The 10,171-nt window shown below is 40.6% G+C and overlaps 1 protein-coding gene across 1 annotated transcript; it reads right to left on the bottom strand.

Moving 5' to 3' along the window:
• Positions 1 to 4,798: 4,798 nt before the first annotated feature.
• On the bottom strand, positions 4,799 to 6,680 carry LOC306739821 (nuclear factor 7, brain-like; the record flags this gene model as incomplete). The annotated part of the gene is made up of 1 exon (XM_079221883.1): positions 4,799 to 6,680. One exon carries the CDS (start codon positions 6,678 to 6,680, stop codon positions 5,280 to 5,282), a length of 1,401 nt encoding a protein of 466 aa, XP_079078009.1. The 3' UTR covers positions 4,799 to 5,279.
• Positions 6,681 to 10,171: the final 3,491 nt, after the last annotated feature.

Raw genomic sequence — 10,171 nt, 5'->3', positions numbered from 1 at the left:
ATTAGCCCTCCATGTAAAATGTGCTGCGCTGGACTTGTTGTTTTAGATTGTACAGGTTCATGCCTCGAGGCTACTTACGTGGTTTCTAATCTAGTACATCTCACTAAACCCATTTAGCTTTCATCAAATATGCACCTTTTTTAAGTTCTCAGTGAGGTTTAGTTTTTGCATGGGAGCTCAAATTGTTTTGTTTCAGTAGATCTACAAAAGTAGGTTTGATCTTGTAATAACAGGGCAGTCCCTGAGGCTCATGTAGGTCTTCATCCCACACTTAGAGCCCTCAACAGCTGTAACAACTCCCTTCACCTCCACGGTCAAATACCAACACCAGTAAGAGTGGAGCACAGAATAGAAAATCTGCATTTTCCAAGCATCCAAGAGAAGAACAAATGGGACAGAAGCATGCACAGATGTTCGACCGAGACTAAAATTACAACCCTGCACCCCCTCGACGTAAAATTACAGAGAAAACACACCACTGGTCCTCCACCAGAAACTGTACAGCTGCAAGAAAAGCAGGGCCAGATTTGACGTGCAACCCGCTCAGACGGGGCGGAAGTCAGTTACTCCAAACAAACACTGAAGGGATGGGAGTCATAATCACAGGGAGGTGGAGGTTGGGGAGCGGGGGGGGGGACACATCTGAGCGGAGGAGGCCCAGCTTTGATCCTGTGGACAGAAGGGTCGTCTCACCACGGTGTTAATTGAGACCTCTGCCATATGTCCACAAAAGGCTGACCGGCCAACCCTGATGATGTGGAGCCCGGAGCGCCCGCTAAGCCCGATGTACCAACCGACGCCAGGCTGTGCTTCCACCCGACCCGCTTAGGCGTTAGCGGGGAGACCAGTGAGAGGCCGTGGAATGCTGCGGGGCGCTGCTGGAGGACACGCACAATGTACAGATTTAACACTAAGCTCGGTACAAGCGCCAACGAGCTCAGTCGAACGTCAGGGAAATGAGCGAAGAGGCACGTGAGCGGCACAAAAAAAAAATAATCTATGAGATGCTTTGCAGCTAACAAATAGTCATCCGTTAACCTAAACACAGCATTGATTAGAAGGTATTGTATTAAAATACTTGCCAAGTGGGAGGTAGAAGCATTTTATTAACGTAATAGATACACATGTCTGGGGGAAATATATTGCTTTAAACAGAGATGAAGCCAGAAACAGCCCATTTCAGGAAAAAAGGATTATTCAAATCAGGTTGTCTACAAACTGTTTTTCAATGTAGAAAAAAAAAAAAAAAGATATTTTGCCCAAATCGACTGTACAAAAGATCACCAGGTTCACCAAAGCCAGGTCCTTTTATGTCTGAAGGAATGCTTTGTTAGGGCTCCTTCGATGAAAGCCCAGTTTGTAATCTGTATTCTTATTATGCCCAAGTGTAGAAAAATGGATCCGGGGATGTGCCAAAAGTGCCACACTGGAAGCCGAAGAATTTCATTAAACCGATGTCACACAGCTCATATTCGTCCCTTTTGACGAATCAATTCAGTGCTTTATCTCGAGAAGAAAAAAAGCGGGGAAGAAACCACCGAGCCCTGCAGAAGACGAAGAGCCCTGGGTTTGACCCCAGCTCAATAGGGACCGCCACCCGGGTCTAGATCCTCTCCATTCTTCTCCCAAAAACGCTTCAGCAGAGCTTTCATCTGCCTGCTTCAACCTCTGGCTGGAAGAAAATAGATAGTGGCATGCCAAATCAGAAGAGGAATTAACTCTGCTATGCCGTTTGGCAAACCTGGATGTGACAAAACAATGTCAAAGTCACTTCCAATGAGCACAATGAAGAAATGAGTTATATGGAGAGATGATTCTTGAGGTGAGGTCGTTTTGGGGAAACCAAAACGACCTCAAACCGGATTTAAGCTGTTAAATGCATGGCATGGATGAGTCAGCATGGGTCATATAATGAGGAAGGGATTACTAAAAATCCAAGGAGAGGTGGGAGACTGTGTAAAAAATTATGTTGAATGAATAAACAAGAGCTCAAAATTCAACCCCAAACATTGCAACTTTGTGAGACACTTCCATGAGACACCTGTCTGGCGGGAACGAGATTTATTTGGCTTGGGTGGGGGGGGGAAGACGAAAAGAAAAAAATCCCCCTCCAGATTACCACAACGAGCATGAGCAACAAACACCGTATGACTTTAAACATAATCCTGCTTAACCAGCAGCGCTTCATGGGATTTGTCTGGTCCGCTCGCTGCAGGACCACCTGACCCACAACACGCGAAGGAGCTCAGCGAAGTTTCCACAGACAGAAGCCGCGTGCGCATGCTTTTTACACGCAGGAGACGCCATTAAAAGGGTTAACTACTTTTAAAAAGGACTATGAAGTTAACATATATGAAGCTCTCTGCGGCTGCAAAGCCTTTCAACTCACCCGACACCAAGTGTCTCCTCAAGCGGCGTTTTCTTTCGGGTGGGGGACTTGAACGCAACTCCTCCGCTCTGTTAACTCGGACTGCTTCTTGGGGTTTAAGTTGTGTCGTGAGGTTTAACTCGTCCGGTGGCGGCAGAAACCTCACGTCAGCACGGTTACACTTCAGCCACGTCCCGTCTGCACCGCCGCCAGCAGCCTCTTTGTACTCGTCGGTCCACCGCGGCAGCAGCGAGGCGTCGATCCCGCGGTCATGCGCAGTCGGTGCCTCAGCGGAGGCTCAGTCCGCCCGGCGCTGTGACGGTCAGGTGTGTGACGCTTACCTGTAAGGTTGGCCTACTTTTTTAGTGAACGGTCCGAGCCACGTGGTGCTGAACAACTAGAATATTTACTCTGTATCCTTCCTGGAGGAGAAGTTTAAGTTTTTACTTCTATGAGAGCTTATCTTGGGTTAATGACGCGTTAGCGTGGGGATCTTATTCGCAGGTAACGCGCGCTGTTTGTCTTCCGCGCAACAATATAGTTCTTGGAGCGTCCAAAGTGGAGCGGTTTTTATTTGGCACATTAATATTAATGTTTCTTAAATGCCCTGCGTCACAGAATTACAAGTGAAGCTTTGTTTTGAGCTCATTTTAACACCTTTATGAGATGTTTCAGCTTGTTTTACAGCTTACAATGTTTTATACAACACATTTGTGAAGCTATGTAGTGATTATTTAAGATGAGTGGACATGGTGGGCTGCCACTCAGAGCAAAGCGAGGTTCACTGACCAATACCGCCATCTGCTGGGGGTTTGTTTTAAAAGCATTTAAAAGATAAATGTTTCCACCCTTCTTGTGTAATGGTGCATTTAGAGAGCAAAATGTGTTGAATCTATTTGTGTTTTCACATCAAGCTGTGGTGGAAAGTACATTTACTGAAGTACATTTACTTTTAAATTTACTTGTACCTGAGTATTTTACTTTTATGGTAGCCTAATTCAAAGGTTACTTTAAAGTATAATGTTTATTGTAGCCTACTTATTTCCTCACTGTCTATCTGATATCTTAAATTACTTTGCATATTGAGAATAATAATACAAAATATATACAACCAGTACATTACGATGTAGTATTTTACAGGTACTGAAGGTACATTACATGGTAAATACAAACAACAGAAGCAACAACAAAACAAGAAAGATGGCAGTAGTACCAGCAGTAAGTTATTAAGGTACATTATGCCAATATTACCAGTAGTAAGATGTGTTATTAAAGTATATTAGTATTTGTATGCATGAAATATATATATATATCTGTAGTAATGTATAAGAAACATTAAAGAGACTGGATTTAGATACTGGAGTAAATAATATTCAGTAAAAAGTACAAAAGAATATCTGCATTTTTAGTTTAATTTTACCGCTTGAGGCCTTCAGATATATCTCGTCAAATGTAAGTCTGAAAAGAGAATATCACTATATGACTTTATTGAAACAAATGTAAACATATTAAGTGATTTTTTGACGTTCAAAGAGTTTCTGGAATCCGTTGATTTGATAATAAAAAAATTTAGATTTATCCTTTTAAGATTATATATTGTCTTTAATTATGAACTGGTTGTATAATTGTTTTTCATTATTTGTATTCTTTGTAATTTGTCACATAGATATTTCACAGATGTTGTAAAGAAACTGTAAACAACCTCACACACAAAACTGTGAATAAAAACTGTTGGTGATTTATTTACACGTCATGAATCATCATCTACCTGATGTACATTTATAAAGATATAGTTGATTTAATAAAAAAATACATTTTAAACTAAAATTCCTTTCTGTTGATCACAAACATTGTTACTGATCATTTAAAAACTACAAATATCATAAACAATATGAAGAAGCTTTGAAAGAATTACAAACTGAATCAAAACACATTTATATTTTTATGATCATACTGTGAACCTGATTTTGGAATTGTATATAATGTATGTATTTTAGATTCTTAGACTTTATATTTACACTCTTCACACTTTGTATTAAAACTATTAAACATCAATTTCCCTCAGAATGAATAAAGTTGATCTTATCTTGAAATAAAACACAATTAAAACATTTCTTTACACAAAATAAAACAAGGAATCACAAACTAAAAAAATCATCAGAAGATTAAAATATATCATAAAACAATATGCTGATCACCAGAATACTTCACAGCTTTAATCTTTAAAGTGTTTTATATGATGATGTCATTCAGTTAAAACTTTTGTGGATTTATTTTTGAATCATTTTTGTTCAACAACAGATCCTTAAAACTTATTTTCTTAATGTATTTCCAAAAAATGTATTTTAGATTAAAATAATATTTCATGTGTTCATGTTTTACAGTAAATTTCATGAAAACAATAAACCAAAATAAAACAAATTTGTTTGCATTATTCATTAGAGACAATAAAGAAAAACAAACAATGTCAATAATGAAAAGATAATCAGAGTCATATAATGTGTTTTGATTCACTGAACCTCTGAGACTGAGTGTAAAATGTGAAACACTGAAATTATAACATTTAAACTGAAATAATTCAACAGAAGATCCATAAAGTTTATGAACTAAAACTGATGTCTGATGATGATCAAAGTTAAAGAAACACAACTAGAAACAAAGTATTTGGTTCAGTGGATTCACTAAATGTGAGATTGAGTTCTGATGAAACACAAGATGCTGATTTAGTTATTATTGAATAATCATTTGTTTCTGTGTGAAAGTTTATAATCTGATGATGTGAAGCAGTTTGAGTGTTACATATATTTGTTTCTGTTATAACTGTTGGTTGTATTGATTATATCAATGAGATCTTGACACAGTGAAGTCAAACAAACACAAACATGTCTGAACATCACAGAGAAATATCAGTTTAACAGATTTTGATCTCAGCAGTTTTAGCATTACCAGCCTTTCTAATACTGAACCATGGGAAGAGTTTCTCAGTGAAAGTGTCTTTGTGAGTGTAGATGTGAGTCATGTCTTCAGGGTCGTAGAAGGACACCTTCCCTCTGTCATAGTCCAGCTGGACTCTGATCCTCTGGAGACTCTTCTCCACTCTGACAGTCTTACCAGCTCCATTAGTGTATTTTCCACTGTGATGATATAAACACCAACCTTGTGAAACTAGTATCTCTCCCTTCCTGTCAACTGACTCTTTAACCAAACCTACATTCCAGGAAGGATGGTCTCCCACCTCCACCTCCCAGCTGTGTTTCCCTGAGCTGAAGCCCTCAGATCCCAGAACAGTGAGATACTTAGTGTTTCTCTCTGGATTGTCAGGAAGCTGCTGCTTTGTGTCTCCACATCTCACACTGGTCAGATCATCAGACAGATAGAGAAAGGGGTCTGCAGTGTTTGGGTCCAGAATGACAGGACTGAAGTGGACCTGGTCCTTCATCTTCTCCCAGACTCTGAAGGACAGGTTGCCCAGGTGTTTGGCCACATCTATCAGCGCTCCTGAGACCAGCTGTGGATCTGACAGTGAGCTCTGGACTCTGGCTCTGGTCTGAGTGGGTTTATAACTGCTGAGGAATGACACCTTGTGTTTCTGCAGGTCTTCTTCAACAGCAGAGATGCTGTCTGACAGAGAGGAGATCTGCTCCTGAATCATCTTCATCTCTCTGCTGATAGTCTTCCCCTTCTGCTCCTCTTCCTCCCTCAGAGCTGCCAGTCTGGACTCCTCTTCCTCTTTCAGGAACTGGTGCAGCTTGTTGAACTCTGCTCTGATCTGCCTCTCTGTGGACAACAGCTGCTTCTTGGAGTGTTGCATCACTTCATTGTATGTTTCCTCCACTTGTTTGTGTTTGTCCCTCTTGTCCTGCAGAGACTCCAAGTCAGATCTCAGCTGGTCCTTCAGGTCACTGACTGCTTGTTCTATAGGAACCACCTTGTGACCATGGTGGAGAGAAAACTCACAGACAGAACACACAACTCTCTCTTCATCCTCACAGAACAGTTGAGTCTCTTCTCCATGTTTACTACACACCACCTCCACCTTCTTCTCTTCTTTCTCTGTCTCAGATGATCCAGTTTTCTGTCTCTCAGCAAAGGAGTCAGCCAGTTCCTTCAGTGTAAAGTTCACAATTGGATTATCTTTTGAGGATTTTCTTTTACAAATGGGACAGTTTTTGTTTCCACCTTGTTTCCAGAATTGTTGCAGGCAGCTTGAACAGAAGCTGTGGTTGCAGCTCAGAGACACGGGATCTGTGAAAGTCTCTGAACAAACGTGGCAGTTCAGGAAACTTTCAAAAAGAACTATTTTCTCAGCCATTTGTCTTGGTATTTAAATTATCTTTCAACAGCAAGACTCACCAGGTTGCTGTCCCGTCTCTTCACTGTTTCAAATACTCCAACCGTGTGTTTTCCAGCAGAGATCTCACTCCCTGTAATGGCGTCTCAGCTCTGGTCAACAAAGCCAAAATCTATTTTCATTTTAACTAACCTGTGTAACAGGTATAATTATCAGGAGGAAATGCTGCTATGTCACGTAGTCACCAGCAGATGGTGTCATGATGTCTTTCTGAGGTAAACATTTTCGGTAGCACTTTATAATAACTACACACTATTTGCATTAGTTAAGCATGAGGAAACACTTAATGCATCATTTATAAAGCATTGTTCCAGCATTAACACTCATTAGTAACTCATTAGTATGCAATTCATAAACAGGTATAATGTTATAAATGTTTTATTATTATAAATTATTGTTTCATGATTGTTTTCATACTTTATAAATGATGGATTCCCCATTTATAAATGAAGTATTAAGGACTTATATATGATTAATAAGATAATTTATAAAGTGTTAGTAAATGATAAACAAATGTTTTAAATGTAATTTATTTATACATAATGATTTAGATACGCACTAATGGTTAGGGGCTATAGTAAGATGTGCTTTATGAACATGTTTTAATACTGCAATTCATGATTAATTCAGGTAGTTACTAGTCATAAGTTAAGTATTAGTTTATTATTTTGTGTGACCTCATCTAACGTGAGGAATATCTATGCTTTATAACGCATTTATAAATGACATTGAAAGGCCAGCAGTGCCTCAAAGCTAACACAAGTCTCAGTTATCTTCTCAACAGAAAAGAGAAATAGACACAACACAAAGTGATAAAGGGCGCAGGGTCGTCCTCCAATCAGAGGATTGGCGGTTCGATCCCCGGCTCCGCTAGCCCGTGCCGATGTGTCCCTGAGCAAAACACTTAACCCTAAATTGCTCCCGTAGCTGCGCCTACGGTGTATGAATGTTAGATAGTCCCGATGTGGCACCTTGCATGGCAGCTCCTCTCTTCAGTGAGTGAATGATTCCTATGTAAAGCGTCTTTGAGTATTCAGAAAAGCGCAATATAAAATCAAAGTATTATTATTATAAAGAACATTGATATGATGGTGATGGGGGTGATGCCCATCTGTGGCACGAGTAGTGAGTATGTTTCATAGTTTGCTGACACATACATATTATTGGTTATGCTAGCTCTGACTAGCTCGTAGCTAGCCAGCTAGCAAGCTCGTCACTAAGAGGTCCTGAGACAGGCACCGGCACGCGCCACCTCAGTTGTAAGCAGACCAATCCAGGTGATAGCTAGATACTCATCATCAATAATATGTATGTTCCAGCAAACTATAAAACACACTCAACACTTGTGCCACTGACGGGCATCGCCTCACATCACCTGGCAGGAGTTCTTTCTGGCCATACTCCGGGTATAAATTGGTTGGTCTAGGCCAATCCATACGCCTCAGGCCAGATTATACCCCCATGATATCAGCGGGGGTTCAGCTTTGTCAGGTAAGTTAAGTGAGAAAGCTAACTGACTTAAATCTTAAAACTCTAAAACATGGATTTGTATTACTTCAACCAGAAAAACAGAACAAATATTAGACTTCCACAAAGATCAAAGATTACTACGTCCTGAAACTTCAACTTCTAAGACTAGCAAGTCCTCCAATATAAATGTTCAAAGTTAAATACTGATAACAACATTAAAACATCCACAAAGCTCAAAGATTACTACCACACTTCTCAGTAGTGTTACACATTAAAATGAAGCTACTGTTACTGGTAGCGTGGCACTGATCCGCAGAGCAATACACAAGTAAGGATATATTTCTGTGAGCTGCTTTGCATGTATGAAAGAGTCGTCATGCTCTCTGATAGCCAGTAATGTACATTTTCTAACTCCTGGGCCAGCTTATTTAGTCACTAAGCATTTTGGTGTATCTGGATGGCCTGACATACTTTATTCATTCCAAAATGGCTGTTGATTAGTTTAATCAGATCTGATTAAACTTGTCTATCTCCACACCAATACTAACGTTGTTATTATTACTCAAATTTCAACTTAAAAAAATACCCTGACAGTTTTGACTGAATGGCAATAACGAACGTCACACCCCTTCACTGGCTAGCTAACTATCAAGATTACCTGACAATAGATTCAAGATATTGTTATTGTCATATGCACAAATAACAGACAGCTACTCTGTACAATGCTGGGTCCTCCAAATGCCGTGTTCACACCAAAACAGCTGCGAATTTTCGCAACGCCACTTCGCCTATATCGCGCCGCAGGTGAAACATTCGCTCTATGTGGTTAATTCGCTTTTTCGCAACCATTGCTGGAGAAAGGGGGCGGGCTTATCTCCGTGTCTGTGAAAACATTTACTATTTCCTTCATCCACCATTGAAATAACTACTAGTTCTGCTTTATACTTGTTGAGGAAGTCCCACACACATCGGATCATCAAACGGCCCCGTGTCTGGGTTCATAACATTATCCGTAGTCACACACAGCTCCGACTCCTCCAGGACGAGTGTCTGAATGAAGCCGCTTCCAGCGCTCCTTCAGCGGACCAGCAGCAGTTTGATTCAGTAACGGCAGGACGCCGGTGACGACGGCGGAGCTTCTCAACGCTGATTGGCTTTCGCAACTCCGCGTCGGGCGAATTATTAAAGCGGAAAAGCGGATTTGCGAATATTTGCAACGACGTTTCGCCTCTATCGCGACGCCCGGGGAAAAATCTGCTTTTTCGCAACCTAACGCGTCTGTGCATTGACTCAACATGTAATCTGGACGCGCAAATATTTCGCAACTCTTTTGGTGTGAACGCGGCATAACACACCGAATTACAACAAACTTAATTAAAAAATTAATAAAAATAAGGCACAAAATAAAGTAACAGTATTGCACAATCAGTGTATAAAGTGCACTATGGATTGCTACAAATATACACCCTGGGGTATACTCTGGCCTGGAGGGGTATAGTATGGCCGAGGCTATTTTACACCCCCGGGTATAGTTTGGCCTGGGCGGGGGTTAATTTGGCCTTACACGAACACAGCACGCTGCCCACTACACGACGCGTTCATACAGACTGTCATGTGTGGACAACAGACGCTCACTCTGCTATACGGACGATTTCTTTAAACTATTACGGGCATGGAGGTCACACGGTGTGGACCGACCTGCGGAGCTGTTTTAACCTTATAAGCACCAAGCCCCCGTGCCTATTCTCAAAAAAAGAAAGAAAAAGAACAGTTTTTTAAAACGTTTCCTTAATTATCTCCACAACCTCATGGTTGTTTAACTTCATCTAAATTGCTACAATACCGTAACCCTTGTGAGTAGATACATATGGTATATCCAAAACGATTTCCCCCTATTAGTACCTGTAAAGTCCCAAAACGGCCGGAGTCTTTTTTCTTTTTTTTTTCAGCAGACGTTTCTGAGTCCGTGGAGCAATCTGCAA

The sequence above is a fragment of the Taurulus bubalis genome (genome assembly GCF_910589615.1).
Source record: "Taurulus bubalis genome assembly, chromosome: 8".
Taxonomy (NCBI): domain Eukaryota; kingdom Metazoa; phylum Chordata; class Actinopteri; order Perciformes; family Cottidae; genus Taurulus; species Taurulus bubalis.
This window is presented reverse-complemented; position numbering and strand designations above follow the sequence as displayed.